The following is a 27,581-nucleotide window of genomic DNA, read 5'->3' as shown; positions in this document are numbered from 1 at the left end:
TGATATGTAAAATGAGGAACAATCACCTATATATTCTTAAATTTGTGATGGTAGTAGGACTTGTAGATACTTTGTTTTAGAATATCATTGCACACTGTTTTAGTTTTCTGGTTACTTATTAAACCTCACCAGGTTAGGGTATGATTTGTTATGAGCTTTGTATAGGAAAGTACCTGACGGGTACACACATGGGGACAACTTTTGTGTGTTCATGTTTGCAGGATTTTTCCCCTACATTTTTTTAAGCTAGGTAGGAAAAAGTTGTAGGCAGGTGGTGGTCCCTGTATTGCGACCAAACGTTTTAGTAAGCACCCAAAAACAGCCGAGTGGTTGCTGAAAAGTGCCAGCTAGTGGGCTGGGGAGAACCCTGAGTATGTATTCATTATAAAGTACGTGATCGTTTTATCATTTTTAGTTTTTAAATATCACCAAGATAAATTCAGTCTTGTGGCAGACATTCCCGCTCTTTAGCTGACAGGCTGGACAAAGTGGTATGTTGGTGACTTTTTTGCAAAGGTTTGGTAAGCTTCAGGGTGCCAATGTACACTGGGGTTTTACAGAGCAGGCAATGGGACGGGCATTGGCATGCACTCCCCAGATCAACATACTATAAAGCGTGTGCACACCAGAATTTTTCTGGAACCTGGTGTTTTTTGGCATCTTGTGTGATGACTCAACTAAAAAGTTTGTAAACATTTCTTAAACAAGTGGGGAGGGCATGGAGCTCCTTTGCTAGCCATAAGCTTTCAGATATTCATTTAATGTTATGAGTTAATGATGGTGTTTGCATTTAAGGTTTAACAGACGAGCAATCCAGCTATCTTGCCTTTTGTGTGCAAGTAAAAAAGACGCCTTGGCTTGGTACATTTAGTTTCCTGGCAGCTAACACGTTATGTTTGAGTCAAGGTTGTCAGTGATGAGCCAGAGGACCTCCCAGTGCAGAAAAGGAGGGTGTGAGGAGAGTCCCACAAATTCTGCTGAAATCCAATTCACCATCCGTAGCTTGTGTTCAGTTTGTTCACTCAGTAATGCTGATTCTGTCATTATTGTAATTTGGTGGATTGTTTTTACCCTGACATTTTTTTACGGGGAGCAAAGATTATCAGTTTTTTGTCCAGCTTTGTAGTGGTGCACTGGACCCTCCCTATCAGCAGATAATTATCAGGTTAACGTCCCATGACCCGACACGTTCCTCTGGGATTTGTTGAGTGCACACAACTCTGAAAACTGCTATCACAAACATTTCAAAGAACACCTTGGATCCCACCTTCCTTGGGCAATCTATTCATGTTAGGATGAAACCCCTATATCGTAACTAAGTGATAATGTTCTGAGAAAGCCGTATAGCGAAACGCATCACAATATGGGACGTTAACCTGACCATCATCTGATGAAATATTAGGGATTTATTATGTATAGTTGATTGGGGATTTAGTTGAAGCTCAAAGCCTACACAGGTTTGTCCTTCCTTAGCTTAACAGTCATCAATACCAAAGAAAGTTAAATATGTCCAGCTGTGGATGAGGGGATGATGTTGTTAACCTGTAAATACCTTAAAATTGTAAAACCAGCACAAGTTGTGCAAACCACCCAAAAGACTTTCAAGCGGATATCTTTAGTCTTCCTTGGTCCACAATTCTGTCTACTTCTATTGTCTTGCATTTGGCCCATATGCGGCTCTTCACTATCCAGTGGTAGACCAGATCAGTCATTGACCAAACTTTAAGTTACTTACTAAGAGTAGCAAAAAGTGAGGTCAGAAATGTCAGGCTATGTTAAATGACCGAACAGAATTGCACATTTTTCAAGTTATTAATATAACCATTTGCCTTCCATTTTAAAATCAGAAACTTGCAAACTGTTTGTAGTTCCTGTCCTCATTTGCCTATTTTCTAAATCTTTTCTATTTTAGTTACAGTTTGGTAAGTTCCTGGCTAACGATTTTGCATAGCCAAAAAAACTTTTTACGTCTGACTTGCAGAGCGGAAATCGGAGCACAAGATGGCTAAGCAGCTTTTTTTTGTGTCGTGCACAACTTGAACGTGTGGTCCGCAGCTGCCCACATGTCCACCTAGCCGCCTAGACTTTCGGAAAAGGCGCGCCGGATACAGATGTTGGCCATGTGGGTTTGGTGGAAGCTGAGAATTTAGATCAGCCTGGACAGGAGAGAGAATATGTATCATCAAGATATAGGAGCTGCGGGCCTTGCCTGTGCTAGAGGGTACCAAGCACAGACTGCCCCAACATCCCCATTATTCTTTACCCTTCAGGCCATGTGCGTCATCACTGCCTACCCTAAATATAACAGGCTGCTACAGGTAGAGCCAGCGATTAAAAATAAATAGTACGCTGTGTTTTTCAGAACCTTTCATCTACAATGCTGTGTCATCCGTGTACTATGCAGGCTTATTCATAGAACAATGATAATAGTGTGCAGTGCCAGTATTCTGGAGAAAGCAGCATTCTTTTTGGTATAAAAGAGCTATAGATTTTATACATAGAGAGACGTTATTCCCCCTAAACAAAACACTAGTAAAAACCTGTCCTGAATATTAAATATAAATACAAGAACAGATATGTCATACATTGCAGCTTACATATTCTAAGATGCAGTGACTGCATTTGTTCTTTGCACCATCTGGTCTTGCGTTCCTGTGCTAGGGTGACAGTACGCATTCACTGCATTAGTTTATAAAGGAGCGGTGTTGTCACCTTAGGACAGGAAGTGTGCTATGTTATCAGTTAGCATTGCTCTCAGCAGTCTGGGTCTTACAGAATGGTATGGAGACAATTGCTGGAGGAGATGTTCTGTAGTCCACGTAACTGATAAGAATGCTAATGAATATCAGTGAAGCAAAGAAAAAAGTAATTAAAGCAAAACTTTCATCAAAATAAAAAATACAACTTTTTCCTTCTAAAGGTGCGTACACACTTCCAATTTTTATCGTTCAAAACGAACGACGAACGATCGATTGGGCAAAAATCGTTCGTAAAAAAAGTAACCAACGACGCCGACGAACGAGGAAAGTCGTTGGAAACGAATGACTGGACCGGCGGATCGGATTGGACGACGATCGTTGAACATCGTTCGTGTGTACGGTCGTTCGTTGATCGTCCATGATCTGAGCATGCGTAATGAACGAACGTTCGTTCACTTTCCTGTCGTGCACATAGTTCCTCTATCGCTCAAACGATCGTATCTATTGTGTGTACAATATCTACGAACGATCGTGTCGTTACCTCTATGTGCAGGATCGGTGCTATACGATCGTTCATAGATATCGTGCAGGATCGTTCGTCGTTCGTTTTCCAACGATAATAATTGGAAGTGTGTACGTAGCTTTAGAGCCCCCAATCCCTCCATGCCTTCCCTTCATTCGGTCCTGTGCCGTTCTTGACTCTTACTTTGTCTGCCCCTGGGCACCATTTCCATCTCTCGTCTTCTTCTGCCTCCTGGGATCCTGGGACAGAAGGGGAGGTGCTTCCTCTTTTTAGGGATAGGTCCTCTTTAATTGGGTTACTAGTTTGCTGGCAGAATCAAATAGAATTTTCACTTATTGAGCATATATTCCAAAACATTTCCAAAGATATTTTTGAGAGACCAAAAAGCAGATAATAGAAGCCTATTGGTTTGCATACACTAACAAAAAAAATGTTTTGGGACTGGAAGAAGGGCATCTAGATTGGTTGCACGCTCACCCTCACATTATATATTTCAGAGTTTTCTGAAGCTAGGTTCACTTGGATGAGTGACCTAATTGCACCAATTCTTTTTGGTGAGCCACGGGCAAAGCACTGCTTGAAGCAGGTTATAGTTATCCACAGTTTGGAAGCTGTAACCTTTCTCTTGTCACCGAAGTCTAGAGCTAGGTACACACTTGCAATAATTATCGTTAGAAAACGAACGACTAACGATTATGCACGAATATTTTGAACAATCGTATTGTGCACAATTCTGTACATGCTGTAACGATACGATCGTTCAAATATAATCCACCTATAATGTACACACACTAGATACGATCGTTTGAACAATGCAGGAAGTGACATGTAAAGGAGAAAGTGTACCGTAGATCCATCCACGATCACTGAACGACCGTACACACAATAGATAGTGAACGTTCATCGCTCAATCAGATCCGCTGGGAGGGTCGTTTGTTTCCAGCAACAATCGTTCGCTGGAGTCATTGTGCACTTTTTTTGTTAATGATTATCGGACGATTGTTCGTTAGTCGTTCGTTTCCAATTTACACTGAAAATTAAAGGACCAACACCTATGCAGACTTCCTGACACCAAGGATGGGATTATGAACTGTACCAGGGTGGTTCTATAACACTTTCATCTCCCATACCAAGGCTTTGGCAGGGTCTGGTCACATTGAATGGGTTTTGGATTAGGGGGTCTGTCTTACCTGTGCTGATAGAAATGCTGACATGTTTAAAACTTGAAGAAATGGCTTGGACAAGCTACAAAAGTCTTTCCAGGTTACAAACTAGGTCTGATTTAAATGTACATATTACTACAACTACATAAGGATCTTTTGCTTTCTTCTGCATCATTTGCAGGTTTAGGTTTCTGAAGATTGTCTTTCTTGTTGGACAAAGTGTTTTTTTTCAAGGTGCCCTATTAAGTAACTATGATAATGTGCATGGACTGCCTGCAGCCATCAATTAACTAGGTGTTATTTTACTGAAGAGGATTAGTGAAAGATGTCTAGTTATTGGTTCACATAAGTAATTTCACTTGGCACATTGCTATCTACGTTATTGAGCAAGACTTATGTTTATTTCAAGATATGTTTCACAACAGACGCATCATATTTCCTCTGCGTGATGGTGGAGGATATGTGCAGTTAAATGTGGAAGCTACCACCCCCGTCTGCGTTGGTGTTGTTGGGCATTTTAGTCTGCATGTAAATCTTGAAAAAGAGAATATAAAGACCTCTAAAATTAAATGCATACCCTCAATCTGACATTCCCTGGTGGAGAATCTTCCACGTTTATGTGACTCAATGGCAGTAAATGATTCTCCACCAGGGAATGTTAGATCCCCTGCTTTATAAATAGTGCCCAACAAGTGTAACATTATACAGTTAGAATACAATATTGTTTATGATGGTTATTTAATAGGAATTAATAGGGGTTAGGCTATCCCTCCTTCTGGGGCATTTCTAGAACAGGGAGTACCTGGACAACATAGGGTTGTGGCCAGCATTCTCCCCGGCTCATTTTAACTGGGCGCACTCACTACCCAGCACTTTTCAGTAACCACCTGGCTGTTTTTGGGTGGTTACTGGGGTGCTGGGTGGTGCGCCCAGTTAAAATGAGCCAGGGAGAATGATGGCCACACAGTACAGGGGCACTGGACAGTAAGGTCACACATACAAAGGTGAAGGGAAGAAATGGGCATAACAAGGGGATGGGCATTAGAAAGTTAGAACAATGTATGGAGGGTGGGAGTAGAAAGCTGACAAAAATCTTAGCAGGTAGAGGACTCAGCAGCGACAACTGGCAACACTAAATTGGTCATGCGTTGCCCCATCCACATTTTGAGCACCCGCCAACAGCTTTTTCACACCCAACTTCAAAAACACTGATGGTGACACTATAGAATATATGGTACGGACTTGATGCCACCACCCGCAAGGTCAAGGTTCTTTAGCACCAAGGCACAATGGCCAAAGGAGTGGACATCTCTAGACAAGCTGGATCTGAATGAAAACAATCCTAGGTATTGCCAAGAACTCAAATCCAATGTTTGAAAGAGCCAATCCAGAAACCAGATGGGGAGTAGAGGGATAGATGATGATGGAATTCCTCCAGGCAGAACACGAGGGAGACTCTATCCAGGGCACCTGCCAAGAGGATTGCAAAGTAGCGTGCTCCCCAGCACTTTTTACCGGTACTTTTCAGTAACCACTTGGCGGTTTTTGGGTAGTTACTGAAAAGTTGGGTTATAGTACAGTTGCCACTACCCACTTACAGCTTCTTCCCACCCAGCTTACAAAAAATTTGAGGGATAATTCTGGCAAAGATTTGTGTGACCTGTGTCCCCCACTGTTCTTAGTGGTCCTTCTTCCACCCTATGTTAACCATAGGTGACAGCTTCTACAGGAACATTTAGGAATTGCATTCCTTTTCTATCTTTGTGTCTCTGTTCATTTTGACACATGGTTTCACTGTAGATAACATCTGCCGTGTTTTTTTTATCCTAAGCTCAGTTTGAAGTTGAAAGTTTGCTTTTAGGTATATTGTGATGACATCAGAGTCACCCTACCTCTTTGTTCCTTTCTGTTCTCGTATTACGGGACAGGTTGGTCTGGTCTGTGACCGACCTCTCTAAACTATTCAGCCTGGCCCAGCAGTAATTTCCTCTAACAGATGACAGTCTGTGTGACATGTGTTGACAGTAGAAGAATGAGAAAGAAGTTAGGTTACTGTAAAGTTTGACTTGTTGAATAAAAGGACTTAAATTGACTCGGTTGGAAAGGTGGTGCATGCTGCGGCGTTGATGTGCGTAGTGCAATAGTCCGTGCAAAGCCATTTAGTATCGGTTTACTGTAATTGGTTCAGTTGCAGTGAAACTGTAGCAAAGCTGACTTAACCAGTTCCAAAATAAGTTTTACCTTTTTTGATTCATACTGTCATTTCTGAGTAATCTTCAATGGAAACAAATGGTTTTGGCAGCTGCTGGTAAAATCCGACACTTAAAAACCCAAATCAGGGCTCTCCTTTCCAAATGCCTTCAGGCTGACTCCTCTTCCTTTTTCAAAATTTCTCCAGTTGTAGGTAGTCATTATTAAATCAATGTAAAGCTAAGGTTATATTGTCCATTATGCTCACAGAATAGGACTGATAATGCCCTCATAGGGATGGGTCATTGGCACTCTGAACTCATAGAATGCCCTCAGTCTTCTAGGGTAAGTTCAGGTAGGGCATGTGCTTCAGAGTCTTCTTTCATCCTCAAATGTCTCATTATCTATCACATCAGTTATAATGGCAGAGTTTTGAATTTAAGCATTTGGTGTCATGGTAATGCCATCTTAAAGGGTGGACCATTAAACCCTACACAGGTATCCTCTTTATTCTGCACTGAATCATGCTGGAACCAGACGTCTGAGGACATCCAGTGACAAAAGGGATTACCAATAGGTGTTGGAGAGGAGGCAAATATTACAGCCGGTACTCTTTACCAAGGCCCCCTTTGGAAAATCATGCTGTTTGCCACATCCTGGCTCATAGCAAACTGCTGTTGTGTGTCTGGCGATAGCAAACTTAACCCCTCAGGTAAATGAGATTGTGGCTTCAGAGAAGGAAATACAATTACAAAGCCAAAAGCAGCTTTTTGTTTTCTGGAACCACACTACGATCCACCACTGTCACATGCACGCACAAAATGGCTCCCAACCACCATCCATTCGAGTTTGGACTGTAGTTGGGCCTACGGCAGAGCAATTTGGTTAACTGCTTTGAAATTACCATTAAAACTGAACTAAACCCATTGATACGTGTTCCTGTTCTATTGCAGACGCAGTCTTATTCTTCCTTCTTTTCTTTCGCATTCCGATCTTCCAAGTGGCTTTAGTTGTCCAGTCCAAGGTCCTACAGATCAGGCAGTCCTGTGACCAGAGAACATACTAGCCTGCATTTTCACAGACTAAACCCATAGATTCTACAATCTATGGGGCTTACCTGATTGCATATACATTAGGTGCGAGTTTAGGAGCCACTTATATCGCATAGCTATTTGATCCCAAACAAAACCAACAAGGTAATATTCCAACACCGGAGCACCCCACCCAATAGACCATGTTCACTCATCTAATTCAACAGCAAATTTTAATGTTTCATTATTTTTTTTCAATTATTACATTTTATTATCCAAGTTGCATCAACTCAACAACAGAAAGTGGTGCTGAGGGCAACCGAACATGTTTCATACCTGTATACCAAGATTCTTGGAAAGACATTAAAGAAAATCTTGGCATGATATCAACAGGAGTTTATTATACTGAATACCTTAATACAAAAACTTCAGATAGCTCACAATGATTCCTTTTCTCTGCAGATCCTCGGAGCAGTGATCCTTGGCTTTGGAATATGGATTCTCGTGGACAAGACCAGTTTCATTGCTGTATTACGTAAGTGTGTCACATTATCCTATTAACATCAAAGATATCATTGTATATCTGGAGCCCCTTTTTTATAACATAGTAGTGAATGGGTAATACTACTTTTCTTTTTGTGTCTGTGTCCCAGTGGGGAAATTTTCCCTTATTTCTTGTTCTGGAATCACAACAGGATTGGACCTCATACCTTCTGTTTCCCAGCTGCTTTATGGAATTCATGGCCTTAATTTAGTATTTTTACAGATTTTCCAACATTCAGTTTTGAGAACAGAGACACGCAGGTCAGGATTATAAAATGCCAAGTGCAGAGGCTTCACATTCTTGGAAGTATGTTCTAAGGAATCCTGGGGGTCTATGTAAGGGTGGCTTTTAATATAATCTGCTGGGGCAGTAACAGTGAAACACATGAAGTGACCTGAGGTCAAAACTGTCCAGGAGGTTACCCGGCCCTTCAATAAAAAAAAAACAGAAACACCAATTGTCCAGAGACTGATGCTAATCTGGTCTGAGTAACGGGCCAATATGGTTACCACTTTCCTCTCGTGCTCCTAACCAGCCCTTTGACTTACAATGAACACTTGCCGAGGAATCTTTCCAAAGTCCTAACACCAAGGCTGAGTGAGCGGAGTGGTTTCTGAGTGAGCCCAAACTTCAAGTAAAGTTTGCTAATACAATATTAGGAAAATGATCCCGCCTAGGGGAATAAGAGGGCCCCTTCATACAGGCTAATTCTAATTGGTTCATTCCACATCAGGTAATAATTGATGGTTTTGGAAGAAGAGCAGTACAGTATACAGATCCAACATTGAATTGTATAGCGAACCCATTGAACCTCCAGAGAGGAAAATGTTGCAGACTTCTGAGCAATAGAGATCCTTGTGACTGCTCTCAGCAGTCCCTTTGCCATCCTTTGATTCATGTGGGCTTGACATACATATTTGGAAATAGACAAGACAAATATAGAAACACACACGCACGACGATTGTAATCATGGAAGCTCAATCTGCATGACTGCATGACCCTTTCCCACATGGTCAGTCATAGTGTCATAGGGAACATTGCATACTGTTGTGCTATCATTTATTAAACTATATCATTTTCAAAGCTGACACAAAAAAAGCTTGTGTCACTTCTGTTCCAGGATGTAGAAATTTCAAAAGAATGGTTCATCTGATGACCCAGAAACTTCCTATGAAGCCAGACAGAATCTTATCAAATCACACATTTCCATGAAATGGGTATAAAAGAGCTATGCTGCATGTATCATATGATAACCGTCCGGGATAAACCACTCAGCAAAACAACTGAAAGATAAACTTCAACATTTTATTTTTGTATTAGGTTTATATTTTGAGGGATAATTGCAGAGGAAGGTGAACAGGTGAATGTACAGCTGAATGTTGAAGGCTTTTCACTGTAGATCCTTCCTAACCGTTGTACTCCAGGGTAACCCTTGATATGATTTAATTTCTTAGGGAACCCCTGTTTAATCAGTGTATTGGGGATCTTGGGGACCACTCTGCTAAAATCAATACATTTTGGGTCTCAAGAATTCCTCAAGAATTGGTTAAACCAACTATTTGAGGTCATTGGGTGAAAAGCCTTGGTGGTCAGCAGGAAAGTTTCTCATCAGCCTAACAGTGTTGGCTGACATGCAACTTTTATACCGCTAAAAAAATCATTAGTGTTATGCAGCTAGTTGTACCAAGAACAATGCAGATATCATGAAATTGAAGATCAATCAATAAAAGTAGGAGCAAGCCCTGAGGAAATGTGGGGATCCATGAAACCCTTGTTAATGGCGGCACCAGATATTCAATGTCCATTTGCGCTCAATTGTTCATAGTTATCTCAGGATAAAATATAGTGCTAGCAGAAGTGTCCCCTGACTTTTTTGACCATTGCATTGGGGCTCCTCACACCTGTCCTCCCCACTTCCTTCTCCATCTAACAGAGCAGGGATGGTTGCGAGGGAGGCAAGCTGCCTGTATGTACAACAAAATCCTGAACTGTCACCCCAAAATGATCATTCCATGAGGCGGTAATAGTACCAAGCGTTAGCTTTTACCCACAAGAAGATTCTGCTTAAAAACCTTTATAAAGTTTCCTAAGGGCCATGAGGAAGGGGGAGCCAAATTCCCTGAAACATGTTGGCTGTATACCTTTATCTCTAAAGCCTGGAACCAAATGTGTATGGCTTTTCATTGGAGGTAAAATCTCACACACAGCTTTTCATATCATTTATAACCTCTAGCCATGTTCCGAGAGGTGACAATCTACATTCCTTTACTGGGAGTGCAGTGTTCTCCTTGGTATTTTCTTTAGCTTGGGTGGGAAGAAGCTGCAGGTGGGTGGCAGCCCCTGTTTTGTCCTAACTCTTAGTAATCAACCAAAAACAGTTGGGTGGTTATTGAAAAGTGGCAGGTGGTGCACCCAGCTAAAAGAGCCTGGGGAGAACACTGGAGTGTGTCATCTACCCGGCTTTACACGTAGAACAATCATTGTACATTTTTTTTAAAATGTTGTAATTAACTATTTGGCTATAGTTCTGCTTGGGATACATGTACTCTCCAAAGATGTAGCTCTTCTTTTGCCTTCCCCACCTGCTTGACCTAAAGCAACATCCTGTGGTCTTCCGTCAAAGTAAAACTTTCCTTTGCATTGAACGGGCACCTTGGGTCGAAGGGGCATTTACGACACTTTAGGGCAGGGGTCAGCAAACTTTTTTGGCTGCTAGGCCATTTCAGGAGGTCAAGAAGGCACACTAGGCCGGACTCTCTCTGGAGTCCTGCGGTAATGGCTCTGCCCCCCCACCAGGAATGCCCCTGAAGGGAAATGCCTTTCTTCCGCAATGCGTACGGAGGAGAGGGTGGATCATTCAGGGGGGCATTAGGCCAGAACGGACTCCTGGCTAAGCCTTATCTGGCCCAAAGGCCGGAGTTTGCCTACCCCTGCTTTAGGGTGTCAGATCCTGGCTTACAGATTTGCTTCTTCTTTTATTGTTCAAGCAGGAATTTTCAACCAGCATATTAGCCAGGCAGACGACAATCTCAGGATTTCAGCATTGGAAACTCCATATTTCTCAAATGCCTGGTGTAGTTTTTGATTCATAGATGTATCCAGCAGGGTTGCAGAAATATTCCCCTATTGATTGCTTATTTTCTGTTTACAGAGAGCTCATCTCATTCAATAAATATCGGATCGTACATCCTGATCGCAATTGGAGGAGTGACAATGATCATGGGATTCTTGGGATGTGTCGGGGCTGTGAATGAAATCCGCTGTCTCTTGGCACTGGTGAGTATGTGGAAGGGTCTTGTACGCTGCCACTGCCATCAATCCCAAATGCCTGTGCTTTATGCTGATGGAGACCTGTTGGCTCAATGATAGGCAATGTGATGATGTCTCTTTAACACTTATTGCAATGTTGTGAAAAAAGTCATTTTGGGTAGATGACTTCCTTTCTTACTTGACATATTCCCTGCCAAAGAGCATACGTATGATGCCATGTGTATGGATAATAGGCATAGTTACCATTTAAATACCAAGTTTGCATGTTTTACCCTAAAATGATTGACCTAAGACCAGAGTATTCTATCCTTGTATATTGTTGCCTTCTGTATCACCCACTTGTTACTTATTTTTAGCACCCTACCTGCTACTGCCTTCTTTTCCTTTTGTTACAATTTATTATTCCTACAATGTATTCTTAACATAGAGCATTCCCCTCACACACACTATTGCCTGCTTTCTGTGTCAATCATTTTTATTATAATACTGTGCTATTATTCCCCCGTGCTTCTGGTAAATAGCCATCAGATCTGCCCAGAAATGAGCCCAACAGAAATTGTGGAGACATTTCAGGAAAAAAACCTCCTAACCCTTGCTGTTTGTATTTCAGTATTTCACGTTTCTGCTGCTCATACTGATTGCCCAGGTAGCCGTTGGCGTCTTCATTTACTTCCAGAGAGAAGAGGTAAGTGGACTTTGTTTTCCTTCCTCCTGGTCACCACCTGTCCGCCATCATAAGATAAGATTGTGCTTGGATTTGTAGAGCCAAAAATTGGAGTGGTTGGGGAAGCGAAGGGATTTTAACCCAACGCAGACCACATGACCTTTTGTTTTCCGATAGACTTAAATGTAGCTCTAGCTTGTCCATCTAAAATGTCCTTGTTTAAAGCAAGCAGTCAGGTTATTGCAGAATAGGTAATGTCCCTTAAAATAAACTTACCTGTCTGTTTCCAATTTTAAGTAGCCTCACCCCTTCTGGTTTCATTGTGGGGCATCCTCACCCTGTCCTTCCCTGGTTTCGGGATCTTTGGCTATCTTGATTGGCTAATCCAGAATGATGTAACTCCTGCACATGCACACTGGAGTTCATTCAGTTCCTCCACCTCCATTCTAGGATCTTATGCCGATCTGTGTATGCCGCCTTCTGCCATACACATAATATAAAGCAAAGGAACCCATGGTGACCAATAAATCAGGGCAAAGTAGGTCTGTCCGATTCTTGGGCATTTCTTTTGTGTATCTCTTTTAAAAACACTACAAGTACAGAAAATACTGCCAAGAAACCAGTGAGCCCCATTTCCTGGATGTCCTGACTACACCTTGCACTGTTGCACTGAAATTCCATGCATTGTTGTCAGCCCTACTGGATTCCAGAACTCTGTGTAACCTCACCCCTCTCTGTCCCTTTCCATTCGGATGCATTGACTTCTATCCCAGCAACAAAGCTACGGTACAGATTCCCAAAACCCATTGTGCATTGGTAAAGGGCTTCCTGGGAGATGTAGTTCTGGGGGCAGGTGCTTACATTAGGTACAAACTGAGCTCCCAGCATCCTGATGACTTCCAGGGAAAAAGAGCTTGGCAAGAGACCAAATAATGATCTAGAAAAAGTCTAGGAGTATATTTGGATCCTGCCCGGATATTCACTTGGTGGTGAATTCTCAGGCTTTACTAATTTATTTCTACTTTTTGAGTTGATGATTTAGACAAAAGATAAAAGATTTTGACGAACTCAGATGTTAGGATCAACAGCTTAATGTCCTTGCTTACTCCATTGGCTTTCTCCCCGAAAACAATGGATGGTATATATTCCTTTATGACATGATCTCATGGGACATTCCATTGTGAGAACCAGAGGGGAAGCTGCGTTTCTCATACAGTACAGTAACAGACATGGAATTTTTTTTTTTGTTTTGTGTATAATAAGTTGTTTTAAGTCACGTTGTAATAAGAATACAGATGCATTATCATGGCGCATCTAAACAAAGTCATTTTTGGTGCAAGGATTAGGCACACAAGAGGCCTTATATAACCAAAATATGCCAATCATACTACAAAAACCATAAGAAAGGCCAAAGCAGGGCATCAGTTGGTACCTCTGTATTTTTTAAAAACTACAGAATATGTAGAAATCTTCCTTATTATATATATATATATATATATATATATATATATATATATATATATCAATATATTGTTCAACCTATAGGAAGATTCAAGGTTCCTCGGGGGCGGGAACAAAGGTCCATATAGCTTTGCAAAATTTGCATATACATTACTGGATCTGCTAAAAATTTTGATGTACATTTTTTATTACCCTATACTGGTGCATTAATTGATTAAAGGCACATTTTTAAACACCCCGGTCATTGACCCATTAAGTTTTGGTATTCAGGATTTTACTGATACGTGAAAACATGGCAGAGTCTAACTTGCTTTATGACCCTTTTCATTTCAGCTGAAAAATGAGATGTCAACCATCATTGACAAGGTGATTGTGAGCTACAACCCGGATGATGGCGAGAACGACAGTGCTGAGTCAACGTGGGATTATATCCAGCATAATGTGAGTGAAAATGCTGCTTTATAAATTGATCTGCTGTCATTGCACCCATCTACCTATTGTTACTTCTTATATACTCTTACTGCTTCCTGTCCAAAATCTTTAGATTAAAATCCCCTATGTTATACCAGTGCAGAAAGAATGTCAATGTCGGCTTTTAGGAGCTAGCAAACACCACTCTGCCATCTCTGACTCCCACTAAGAATTAGGAACCAATCAGAGCTGTCCCTATTGATCACATGCAAGATGGACATTATTTTGCAGTTCAGCTTATAACCTGAAGATGGCAGTGTGCTATTGTTTAATACTGTAAATGTTGGAAAAAATGACAGTATTAAAAAAAAGGAATATTTGCCAGCTTTACCAAAGCAGGTGCTTGTTTAGACTATTTTCCAATTAAAGCCGTATATGGCCTTAAACTAAACAATGTATAAAAGAATTTAAACAGGGCAATTTGAAGCTAATAAAGAATACTGATTCTGCTAAATTTGGCTGGGGCTACAATGTCTGCAGGTCACAGATGGGATAATTGTGCAGTGCGTGGGAAACCTACTGACTTGTACAGGGCATGAAGTACAGATAAATGATTCAAGATGCTGATGCAATATATTACATATTTAGCTGAAAGCAATTCCTAACCCTTAATAAAAAAAAAAAAAAAAAATACATAATAAACAGGCCTATACCCTACATGTCCCTGGAGTTCAGTGCAGTTCTGCACATAGTGCCTCTTCCTCTAAGGCCATGGCACTTGATCACATGATCTCGTCTCCCAGTCAGCTTTGATCACATGACCAGGTGCTAGAACATTTCAGTGCAGCCATTACTGTATGGAATCATCTTAATTTTCTCCAAATCAAAGCAGTTTTTAGCATTGCAGTTCTGGTCCGCCCTCACCTATATTTTAGGTTCTTTTTTTATTTATTTATTATTTTATTTATATTTTATACATTATTTTATTTATTTACTTTTTGCTTACAGCTTGAATGCTGCGGCTGGAGGAGCTACCAGAACTGGACCATGAACGAAAATGTCAGCAACCGCACAAACTACTACCCTTGCTCTTGCGTGCAGAATTCCAAAGTTTCAAACGGTTTCTGTAATGCCACCGTGGAAGACCTGTATTCCAGTGTAAGTAACCACATCCCCAATGGAAGGGGTGGGCATAGCATTTGTGCAGACTAAACAAGGGCCCTTTGGGATCTCAGGGCCCTCTTATACTGAATGAATCGAATGGTGGAGTCTTGTGCCCACTTACACAACATAGGTACACCCTCTACCCCCTAAACCTTCCATATACCTGTAAGCACACCCCCTCTTGTAAACAAATTGTAATTTGTTTTGTTGGTAATCACCTTTATCTTTTGAGCAATGTTATTATTATTATCAACAAAAAGTATTTATATATTGCCAACATATTACACAGTGCAGTACAATAAATATAGTAGACAGTGACACAGAAGGAGAGGACTGCCCAGAAGAGCTTACAATTAATGTTTGAATAAAGATTTGATATTTGCCAGTTAAGATACGCTGCAAAGGTCATCAAATTCCATGGGGTGTACTTACTTCTTCACACAGCTATTTCCTAAACTTAGACAACGGTCCTCCTCCTCCACCTCCTAGAGGCATCCAAATCACCAAACATTCCCAACCTGTTTTTGTTGACCCGTGTAGGTGAAAGCCGTGCCAATTTTTTTTTTTACAAAAGCCGTGCCTGTGTTGTGGAACACAGTGATAGCGAAACGCGTCCACACTCATCTCCATCTAAACGTTTCTCTCCTTTTCTCTCTTTCAGGGGTGCGATAAGCAAGTGGAGAGCTGGCTGCAGGACAATTTGGGGGTCATCCTGGGGGTGTGTGTGGGAGTCGCTGTTATCGAGGTAAGCCGGAGATATTTCCACAAAAGCCTAAAGTGAACCCGCGCTGTACTTTCACCACCTGACATTGGAAAACTGGCCGTGGAAAGTTACACGATGGTCAAAATTCTGGTCAGGTTTACAAAGCTCTTTCCGGAAAGAGTTTAAATGCTTAGTTTTTCATCTGAACGCATACACCTCAATAGGACAATGAAACGCAATGCTATGCAGGCCATGCACACTCTTTGATCTGTCGTACCGCTCAAGGTCGGGGATTTTGCTGAATCCCATTTTATTGTGTTGCAGTTGCAGAAATTTTTCCATCGACATAACTCCAAACAGATCACTCTGTGAGTGACATTGTGTTATTGCAGCATGTTACAAGCATTACCCCATTTTGTTGCAATTAATTTTGAAGGCACCACAGGACTGGCACTTAGACGTTGCAGCACAGTGTAATGCATAGTAACAAGCTATCATGCGTTGTGGTGCTCTGTTTTGGAAGATGTCCATTGCTTTAGGATGATTTGTTGCCACCCCTTTTCCAGTAGAACCCCATTTATCCGGAACTCTGATAACCAGCACCCGACACGTTGTCGGGTGCCGGTTATCTGAGATCTGAGTTCCGGATAACCGGGGTGGTATGGTAATCAAGAAAGCAGAGCTACACTGATTGCTTCACTTCGTGATTGGCTGATGAAAGGGGAAACCTGATGACGCTTGAGCCCCAGCAGAGCTGTGGCATGTGTTCTGCATCCAAGAACACATGCCACAGCTCTGCTAGGGCTGCGGGAGCAATCAAGAAAGCGGAGCTGTCAGCAGAGCAGAGCTCCACTCTGTGATTGGCTGAGAAAAGGGAAACCCTGATGACGTTTGAGTCGTCATCAGGGTTTCCCTTTTCTCAGCCATTCAGCACTAGAGGTGAATGGGGACAAGTCTCTCCAATGAAGTCTAGTGCTGAATGACTGAAAAAAGGAAACCTCAGTTATCCGGAAACTACACTTATCCAGAATCGGCCATACCCCGTGGGTGCCGGATAACCATGGTTCTACTGTATTTTAAATTGGCTACTTTAACACAACACACTTTAGTGCAAGCAAAATGAGCATCGACACGTTACTTAATGCAACACACTGCAGCAGGAAGATGTGACTAATCCCTAAGATCTGCTAGTTACTATATATTACAGAATCCCCTGGTTTTAAAGCTAATAAATGATTTTTTAGATTTGTGATCACCATACAAATCTAAATTAAACTGACCGGAGATCACTCAATCCGCTATTTGTTTTTATGGCCAGCTTTATTCACCATAGGTCAGCTCAGTTTGTTTCGATTTTAGTCTGCTAAGTTTATTATTCACATGCTTTGGCAGAAGCCACCAGCTTAAAGGGAAAAGGCTTAATAAAGCTGATTTATGATTGGTTGTATAGAAGTTACTGCACATTGCGTTACGCGTTTTGGCTCTTCCTTGTATGTCTTCACGTGTTCTGGATAATAAAGCATCTAGTGCCACCTAGAGTCAGAGTGATGCATAGCAGGCTCTCATCACATCATGTGCATGTGGATCAAACAATGGAAGTATAACTAAAGTATATGAGAGTTGAGGTATAGAATCACATGGCTAAGTAATGACCATTATGCCTTAAATCTTCCTTATTGACTGGGTGCTTGTCTACATAAAGATCTCATTATTGAAAAATGGAAAACAGTAACACAAATCTCATATATTATTGTATCTGCTGCACTCCCTATACCAAGTTATATGTATGTAATAATGCTTACCATATGGCTAAGTCATATTATTTATATATTTTATCTGAATTGTTATATTTATTTGATTCTGTTGTGGCTAGGGAGTTCTGAAGATATATTATATTATACCTGCGACATGGTAACACTGCAGCAGCCTATATATAATTAATGTTAGTTATTAGGGTTGGAATATATTGCACATTTCTTGAGTTGGTAATCTGAGCAATTGATAATGATTTCGTATCTGATTACCACTTTACTCTGCCAAACAGGCTTTCTAGAACTGGAGAATAACCGCACCGTTCTTATCCTGATCAGGAGCTGCATTTACTTGTATGAGTTCCGATTGCTATTATTCCAGCCTGGTCGCCATTTATAGGCACCCATAGACTATTCAAAAGCACCAAAGTGGCAATCAGGTGTTTGAAATAAGTGTCCATGATCTCCATTGCATTGCAAATGCTATATGGTGATTGCATAGTAACTATGGCTATCCAACTTTTTGATACAGGAGGGGTGATCATATTGAAAATTGATGATCATGGTAAAAAGCGATGACCGTTTCAGCTTATTTCCCCATTGAAAATCGGGCAAACACAGAAACTGCATTGTCTATAGAGATATTTTATTCTTGCTCACACCTGATCCCTATAAATGTAACATGCCAAATCTGATTCTATATCCTCTTATTTTTTTGCAGCTTATAGGATTGATCCTTTCCATGTGCCTGTGCCGAAAGATTCAAAATGAAGATTACACAAAAGTACCAAAATACTAAACAGCCGGCAAGTCTCCATCCCCTACCCAGCCTTCAACACCCCCCAAGAAAAGGGGGAAAAAATGGAGCTGAATATTCCCACCCACCATCACTACCATTCCGAAAATCTATCACCCCTCCCTCAAACATTGGCCAAGCCTGTGTATATATATGTATAGCCCACATAGGAATTACCAGTCAGATCGCCCTCTTAAAGGGGATTTCTTTGTGAAGCCTTTAACCCTTCACTGACCTAATGGACTTTTTTTTTTGTTATTCAGGTGTAAGTTCACCTGTCTTAAAATCGGGAATCAATGCACAAATGCTGACTTTAGTTTAGTGGTTTTTTTTTTGTTTAAACAAAATTTAGTAAGAAGATGGATATGTTAAAATAAGCCAACGGAAGCATCAGCAGGTTTGGGCAATCCGCAAGTGGTCTGCTGGAAGTCCCAGTGTGTCTCAATAGGGATCGGTGTCTTGCAGGAACTCTGGGTTGGTAACTATAGGGGACAGGGTTATATCTGTGTGATGGGTTAGAATTTGGGAACATTTGCCAACAGACCTGATGGTCTATGTTAGAAAGGCTTGTAATGCTGATATTTCTGCAGGCACTCATGTCTGTGCCAACCACTGTAGACTATGCCAACTGAGCCAAACGTGAGCATGCCCAAATCTATCAACTGCCAATGAGAAAAGGTGCTAGGAGCTAAATGATAGCACCAATGGTGCCAACATTAGAAAGGAATTCCTGGTAGACACAAAATTAAAGGCTCAATCCAATAAAATGCATTATTTTTTATATTCGGTTGGGGAGTCCTGCAGGGCAATCACTTTGCCATGTTTTCTGCCTTCATCTTGGAGTTTCTCACCCACCCATAGGTATTACTGCTACACCTGTAAAATTATAGGATACTTAGAATAACCTCCAAAGGAGTATGACCCTATTATCCAGACTGCAGCAGTTGCATGGACTTGGGAACTCCAGACCATTGATGTCCCCTAAAAATGAGGCATCTACTAAACTTGTTATATTTAGGTTGACGGACCCCTTGTTTTCCTTTCACGCATAATGCTGTTGGGCACAGAGGGCCAATGTGTCATCCATGGAGACCACTGATTGATATTCAGAGCTGGCTCAAAATTCAGCATGTGTCATCAGATATGCTTATGACACTCAGCAAAGCGTGGCTGATTATTGGCTGCTGATGCACTTTTGCATACTAAACCTGGCAGCGGTAAGCCCGGAGTCTCCCGGGGTTTTTCCCCCCTGAAGAGCCCATCAGTATGAGCCCCTTAAGCCTGCTGAGCAGCAAGATTTCATTTTTGTTAAGAATGCTTTGTATAGAAATATGTAAAGAAAAAAAAAGAGCAAAGCTATCTAAATAGATCATTTTATTTCTGTATAAAAATATTAGTTGTAAATAAATGTGTAGTACTCACTGCTGTTGTCTGTGCTTATTTCAGTTTGCTGGTTTTAATTGTGGATTTACATTTTATTTTGGACGGTGTCATACCTGTGTTCTTACAGCAGGTGGAGCCCTTGTTCTCTGATGTTCAGTAATTGTGTTATATTGGTGAATTATTTGCACTCACAATTTTCTATATGCAAATCTTAATTCCCAAAATGGTGTGAAGCTTGAACAAGGATGAGTTAGATATGTTGAACATGAATGGATGTAAGCAATGACTATTTGGATACACAGTGGGTAGTAAATACATTGTAGTTAGGAGGGGCCCTTTCATCCCAAAAGTCTTTCTTGCTCTCTGAGTACATTAAAGTTCACTTGAACATCCATTGTATGTGGTTCCTATACAGAAAATATTTTAAGAATCTGCAAAAAAAAGCAACACTGTTATCTGACCAGTGCATAGCAGATCTGTCTAGTGGCATAACTAATGCGGGCGAACAATGTGCAGACATCCAGCTCCGGGCCCTGGAACATTCAAGGGGCTCCATAGGGTCTGAAGTTAACCAATTGGATATAGATTATTGTGAAATTAGCACATGGAATATTTGGAGCCATCCTGCACTTCTCTGCAACTTTCCCACAATATTTATGCTAGTTGAAACAAAAAAGCTTTTTAAATTACATTTACATAAAATCAGAGCATTGGGATTTAAAATTTAAAAACAATTGTAGACTGGGCGGCCCACCTGGCACCATCAATCATATCCCTGTTCTGGTGTTTTATTTCATTAATTTCAGTTTCTGACACGATGATTTTATGTAATGTGCTGCTGCCATACAAGTGTTTAATTATATATTTGCATAGAACAGCAGGTGATTTAATAAAGAATTTGGTAAATATCATATAAATGGTTTTTGGTGTTTCAGAGTATTTCAGAAACTGCTGATCTGCTGCAATTAAATATCCAATATTCAATAAATTGGAAAATATCCGAGTGGAAAAAATGTCTTGCTGACGCCAAAGGTCAGAGAGTAATGGCCAGACTGGCTGATAAAAATGAAATAGTAACTCAAATAACCAATTATGACAGTTGTTCTGTAAATTTGATTGGATGATTTGTTTACTTTTTTAACTTATAACCAGGTCTCAAAAAATCCCCTGAGGAAGCCAAAAGGTGAAACGCGTTGGGAAGTGAGATCAATTATCCCTATTGGTAATTTTCTATGAATTATTACCGGTAGTACCATGTGAAAATTTAAAACACGGATGTACTATTGTTATGTATTTAGTACAGGATCTATATGTCTATGCAAGGTGACAGCATAGTGGATCCCTGTTAATTTAGGTGATATTTGTCTAATTAATGAATTGTTAATTTTTTTTCTTTTGCCTATAAAAGCTTGTCTCTCCTCCTTTCCCCTCTATACACAATAAATACTTGGCAGTTAATACTTGAGTATAAACAATAGGATACACCTCTATTACATATTATTCTTTCACATAACCACTCATTACAACTAAAATATGTAGAAGAACAACTCTGAATTCTCAACATGTCCAACCTTGAACCAGATGGACTACACCAGTTTCCACTCCTGTCAGCTCCATATGCACCTGAGGCTACAATGCATACCAAAATCTGTCAAGAGAAGTTTGGAGAATGTTGCCTGGTCTGATCAGGTAGGTAGAAGGTAGGGTCAGAATTTGGCATCAACATCAAAGCATCGATCTATAATAGGGGATATTTTATGAGCACACTTTGGGCCCCTTAGTACCAACTGACTATCATTTAAATGCCACAGCCAATTTTTGTATCATTGCTGACCATGTCCATCAAAATCTAAAGAATTAATGCTGGGCCATCAAAATGCAAAGAATTATTGCTGGGTCAGAACCATCACGGGGTGGGGACATGGAGCAAGCAGTTGGGTTTTATGATGGAACACCATAAATGTTTCTTTTATTATAAATATACAATATTATTGCATATTTGTATCAAGTTTTTTTGAAGCAGCAAAAGATAAAATATTTCCAACAAAAAAAAAAGTATCCAAAAAAAAAACTAGTAAACAATTCACAAACAAAAGTGTCAGGGATATTGGTTATTTGTACCTAAAGCTGCGTACACACTTCCAATTTTAATCGTTGGAAATGAACAACGAATGATCGATTGGGCAAAAATCGTTCATAAAAAAGGTAACCAACGACGCCGACGAACGAGGATAGTCGTTGGAAATGAACGACCGGACCGGCAGATCGGATTGGACGAAGATCGTTGACCATCTATCGTATGTACGGTCGTTCATTGATCGTCCATGGTCTGAGCATGCGCGGTGAACGAACGTTCGCTCACTTCCTGTGGTGCACGTCACTTCCTGTATCGTTCAAACGATCGCATCTATCGTGTGTACAATATCTGCGAACTATCGTGTCGTTATCTGTATGTACAGGATCGGTGCTATACGATCGTTCGCAGATATCGTGCAGGATCGTTCGTCGTTCGTTTACCAACGATAATAATTGGAAGTGTGTACGTAGCTTAAGGGAACATTGTTTTCATCTTGTCGCTGTATTTCAAGAAAGTTAAAGCCAAAAAGCAGCACCATAGGGGAATTTATAAATCGGCAAATGATTGGTTGCAACTCCTAAAACACAATAATGATCTGCAAGCTTTGCATGTTGGACTTGTTCACTGCCATTCTTGGCACATTTGGATTTTCAATTCTCCAATGGTCTCCAACCACCATGGTTATAATCTGGTCGATGTTACAACTGCATGGTCTGCTTTTGGTTTTAACTTTTACCATAGGAATAAAGAATAGAATATATCAATTATTGAATTGCTCACTGATTTGCCCATCCAAGCTGGCTTTAGACCCACTGCCCTCTGTTCTATGGGCTCCTCCAATGTGCAGTGGTTTTCGGGCCAATTCTGTAATTTCATAGGTCCGTCTTCTCTGGCGCGGAACACCATATACATTCGATGACATTCAATGTAACAATACAATTAGGCTGGTATGATGATATTCCATCATTGCACATCTGGGACAAATGGTTTATTAAGAGTCATCATCAAAGTGAAATAATTCTGCATATCAAATGGTGATTGCAAAAGAAAGTAAATCGGGTAAGTTTGCATACAAATATTCCCTTAGTGTTTATAGTCAGCGGAAATGTATTGTTTTGCAGGGATGAGTTTGTTGGAGTTTCTGGCACACATCTTGTCCCGATGACACTCAGGATGTCACTGCTAGATGAACTTCCCCTCTAAAGTATTATCTATATGTTTGTAACATGGTCCTGCAGAATAATGGAGGGTGTGGGAAATGTAGAGACAAAAACAAAAACTTGCTGAGAGTTTTAACAGTAGGAAATGGGGCAAAATGGGCAATTGCCAAGGTGAAGGTTTTTGGGGTGCTTTCAGTTCATTTTTTCCCAGGACCCCTTTTTATATAGGAGTGGTGGGTTCCACAACCCTATTTTGGTTTGTCCTTTCCTTTCTGATGTACCCTACTCTTGGTTACATGGCAAGGAGCAAAGATGGAACGAGTGGTCTAAATTCAGTTAATTTTCAAGTCAGTGGATTTTGAAGCTAGACAGCGCCAATGGCATCCAGCTTACCCCGGCCCTACCTGAAGGTATTCAGCTCTGATAACTGGATTGTAGTAGTTCCATCAGCTCAGGTGTAAAAATGGAACAGTAGGGAAGTGTGGCAATTGGGGCAGTGGGTTGTCACTTGGTCTGAATGGTGAATATTAATTGTAATCAAATGGAAAATGGATTGTTCAGAAGACTAGGAATTTGGTTTCCATGTGCATAGCTTTTTTACCTTTCCATGAAACAAATAGTAATGTATAATTATTCAAAATAGCAGAAATCCCATTTCCTGTTTGCATGATGAAGTCATGATAAAGCTTTTATGTCAATATAGAGTTTGAAGCCCTGCAAAGGTAGATTGATTTTTTGTGTTTTTCATATACTGAGACTTTCCATGCATAGAAAAGGATGAGACCAATCAAACTGATATAAAGGACAAATAATGTACAAAGTTGCCAGAGAGAACTGAGTCATTACTTTTAGAAGAGATTGAAGTATCATAGTTTTCCCCGATTCACAGGGGGATGCAGTGTGTATGGTGCCAATAACATATTACACATAGCAGATGTGATGGGCGTAGAAGAAAATAAACTCTTGAAATCAAAATGTTTCCTTTTTTTTTTTTACAAACATTTAGTACATTGTACTATATTACACCAACAAACATCCTTTTTCTGTGTGCAAAACAAGAAAAGTAGAATTTAATAGATACCTCCATGCCTCTTTACGTGGCACACAACAAGGTTACACAATTATTTATATATAACTTTATCTTTACTCAAAAGCTAAATTTTCTTGCAATTGGCAACCCCTGCACTGCCAGGGTTAAGAGCTTAAAGAAAGGATCTTAAAACCACTTACTTATCTTATTGCCTTATTATCTTATTTAAAGAAAAAATAGCTTTTCAGCATTGCGTATAAACAACAGAAAGTCTTTTTACTATGTATTTATAGCATACTATACAGTAGTACACTCACTTCTACAGCCTCCTCTCTGTTCCTGGCATTCTCTTCTCTAAGGTGCTCCATGCAGCAGTCAGTGGCAGACATAGCCAACAGTGCAGAACTGGCTGTTGGATCAGGAGGGTCCGGGGCCACTTTGCACCTCCCTATGTCCACTCTTGGCAGCAGTCATAGGTACTGATGTCACCCCCTCCTAATAGTCCTGCATTTTAGGTAAGATTGCCTAGGGCCCAAAACACTTAATTAAAGAAGTGCACGCTTGATGCCAGGGGAGCAAGGGGTAAAAAGTCTTGCAGTTTGTTTTATTTAGAATAAAGCCAAAGCTTGAGTAGAAAAGTCTGTCAGTATGCGTTAGAAAAAGGCCACCTTCTCTGTATGTGGAAGCAGTAGACTTTCTGCAGAGGTCCAACATGCCCCCTGCTGAGTTAGACCTATGCCTCCCGTATCAGCAAAGCTCATACTTACTTCTTATAGTAAAGCATCCCCTTGCTGAGTCAGACTTATATCTCTACAATAGCTCTGAGTCAACAAGGGTCCTGAAAGACCTCCACAAGGGTTCTCCAGTGTATGGAGTTTCCTGTCCCTTGCCAGCAAGCTGTAAAGGCGTTCCTTAATTTCTGCTTGGAAGCAGTGGTATCTCTGCAGTGGTCCAACTCAATCCTGCAAAGTAGGAGCTAAGGTTCCCCAATCAGCAGGGAGCATAGGTTTTGCTGTTGCAAGGGGAGTATAGGACCTCAGCAGAGAGACCACGCAAAGAGCACAGGTCCCTTACAGCATGCCTACAGAGGACAGGGTATTCCGCTTGGCCTGTTCCTGCTTTCTAAGGAAACCCCATTGTAAGACTTTGCACACCTTTTATTTTGATGCACCTGGAATGTATTTAGCTGATCTTAGCAGAAAGTAAGTAAGCTTTTAAGGAGTTGTTTATCATATGAAAACAGTTTTTTTCTTTAGTAAGCCAGCTGTTTCCAGGATTATTGCCAAACTATTATTGCTATTGGAGTCCCATTGGATGACTCAACCCAATGGACTTAAATGAATTCTTACTTTCACTTTTGCATGGACAAAAATAGGAATATATTACATTTACGCTCTGAAGATCTGTGCACACTTTTTAGATTTTCGGCCCATATTGACCTTTAGTACGCATCTTAGGTGAGCATTTGGTGCAACCTTTTTACCCATGAGGAAACCTTAAAATAACTTTTAAGGAAACCTTGCTAAAGCCATAGGAGGTCAATGAAAAAGTTCACCTTACTAAAGTGGTCAGGGAAAAAAATGCCCCCCCCCCCCTTTCAGATTTCTAAAAAGAGTTTTGGTGTCATGCTACTGACTCTGCCCAATGGCACTGGCCACAAATCTATGAGATCACATGAGAGGTCAATCAGCCAATGCTCAAGGAACCCCCAGCAAACTCTGGAGGAACCTTAGGGTTCTATGGATCCCTGGTTGTGAATGGCTGACCAAATGGACTGGGTGTTCACTGGAAAATGTAGCTATATTCCTGATGAGTCAAAGGTGGAGTCCTCCAAACAGCAGAGAGACCACTGCTTCTACACCTAGAGCACATGTCATTTGCAGCATGTTGACAGGGCATAGACTTTTCCACTTGGCCTGTGGCTGCTTTCCATCATGCTCACCATTTGTTTTCGTACCTGGAAGTTATTTAGCTGATAAAAGCTAAACTGAAAAAAAAATGATTATATTCATGTAAAATATTTGATTTATTATTTTCATGTTTTTTTCCTGTACATGCAAATATAAATATGTCGCTGACACGCTTTTTCAATTACTGTTATCCTAACTCTTTATAGACTGTACAGTGCCTTAAATATTATACCCCTTAGGAAGCCAATCTTGGGGAAACGCGTCGGGCATAACAAGACTATAGCTGTCCCATTTTCAATGTATTAGGAACTTTATGTCTAATACAAATATTCCAATCCTGTGAAAAGGGAACAGGGTGGGTGATAAAATCTGTGATTGTGTTATAATTATATATGAATTACTTGTATATCAATACGTAATAAACATTCCAAAAATCACACAAGCCTTAAACCTAAATTCTTTCTTTTTTTCTTCTTTAAACTAAAAGTTCATTTGGCTTTAAAACTTTTTTAGGACCTGGACATCATGTGGAAGATGTCAGAGAATAAACATTACTTAATCCAATACTGTTATGGCCATTGGAGTCCCACTGGATGACCCAGCCCACTAAACTCTCACTAAATATTTACTTTCACTTTTGGGGTGGACAGGCTTTTTCATATATTTCTACAAAAAAGCTCAAAACATCTGCTGGAGGCTTGGAGTGAAGAGCTGTCAGAGGAAACCAGAGGGGACCAAGACAAAATCTAATTTACCAGCCATTCAGGTAATTATGTGTCACCACTTTCATACAGAATTAAAAGCCAAGTAGGGAGATATCAGAAATTAAATGAAATTGCAACATTGTAACAACTTATGATAACTGTGATCAATGGGTAAAGAATTGTTCAAATTGTACATACAGCATCTGACTCATGCATGTGCAAAATAATAGCTTCATGATGGGCAAACTGTGCAGAGACTTTATGGAATTATAATAAATCTCTGACACCATTATACTGATCTTTACTACAGGGAACAGCAGAACGATAAACTTCCAATGTATACAGGAAAACAAGCAGAGATTGTGTGTACTTTTTAATATTGGCGTTAAGGTGTTGGTGTATATTAAACATTGTTTTATTTATTTGATTGTCTGATTGTTTATATTATTTTGTTATTGTTTTTCAAAAATGGTATTATTATTATTATTATTATGCTGTTTTTGTATTATTTGTGGTATTATTGCATTGTTTGTATTATTATTATATTGTTTCTATTATTATTTTATAATTTTCCTACAGTTTATCCTACAATCTCCACAGTACTGTACTGTGCTGTGTGTAGCGTTTTACCACATATTAGGGATGGGTGGGGTATTTTCATGAAGTTAATTGTGATTAAAAAAAATGTTTGCCAGTGGGGATGTTTTTTGAGTTTATCATGCTAGATTTATAAGTTTATGACAGAGATTCTGAGGAATTTCCACCAAAATTGCTGGAGATATCTGGGGGATCGTAGGGAGCATGCAAGGATGTAAGCTTTATGTACAGTCATATACACCTATCACTGTGCTGTGTATACTGAGCTCTATGTATAGAGATATACACCTATCACTGTGCTGTATATACTGAGCTCTATGTATAGAGATATACACCTATCACTGTGCTGT

The 27,581-nt window shown here is 40.3% G+C and overlaps 1 protein-coding gene across 1 annotated transcript in view; it reads left to right on the top strand.

Annotated features, from left to right (window-relative positions):
* Positions 1-19,792, top strand: part of CD82 (CD82 molecule) — a 59,879-nt gene extending 40,087 nt beyond the window's left edge. Inside the window, exons 3-9 of the mRNA XM_072422168.1 lie at positions 8,069-8,141; positions 11,302-11,426; positions 12,031-12,105; positions 13,879-13,986; positions 14,965-15,114; positions 15,782-15,865; positions 18,296-19,792. Coding sequence (XP_072278269.1) covers positions 8,069-8,141; positions 11,302-11,426; positions 12,031-12,105; positions 13,879-13,986; positions 14,965-15,114; positions 15,782-15,865; positions 18,296-18,373 — 693 coding nt within the window. The 3' untranslated portion in view covers positions 18,374-19,792. The remainder of the gene's footprint in view (positions 1-8,068; positions 8,142-11,301; positions 11,427-12,030; positions 12,106-13,878; positions 13,987-14,964; positions 15,115-15,781; positions 15,866-18,295) is intronic.
* The last annotated feature ends 7,789 nt before the right edge of the window (positions 19,793-27,581 follow it).

Source organism: Pyxicephalus adspersus, chromosome 9, assembly GCF_032062135.1.
Source record: "Pyxicephalus adspersus chromosome 9, UCB_Pads_2.0, whole genome shotgun sequence".
Lineage (NCBI taxonomy): Eukaryota > Metazoa > Chordata > Amphibia > Anura > Pyxicephalidae > Pyxicephalus > Pyxicephalus adspersus.
This window is presented reverse-complemented; position numbering and strand designations above follow the sequence as displayed.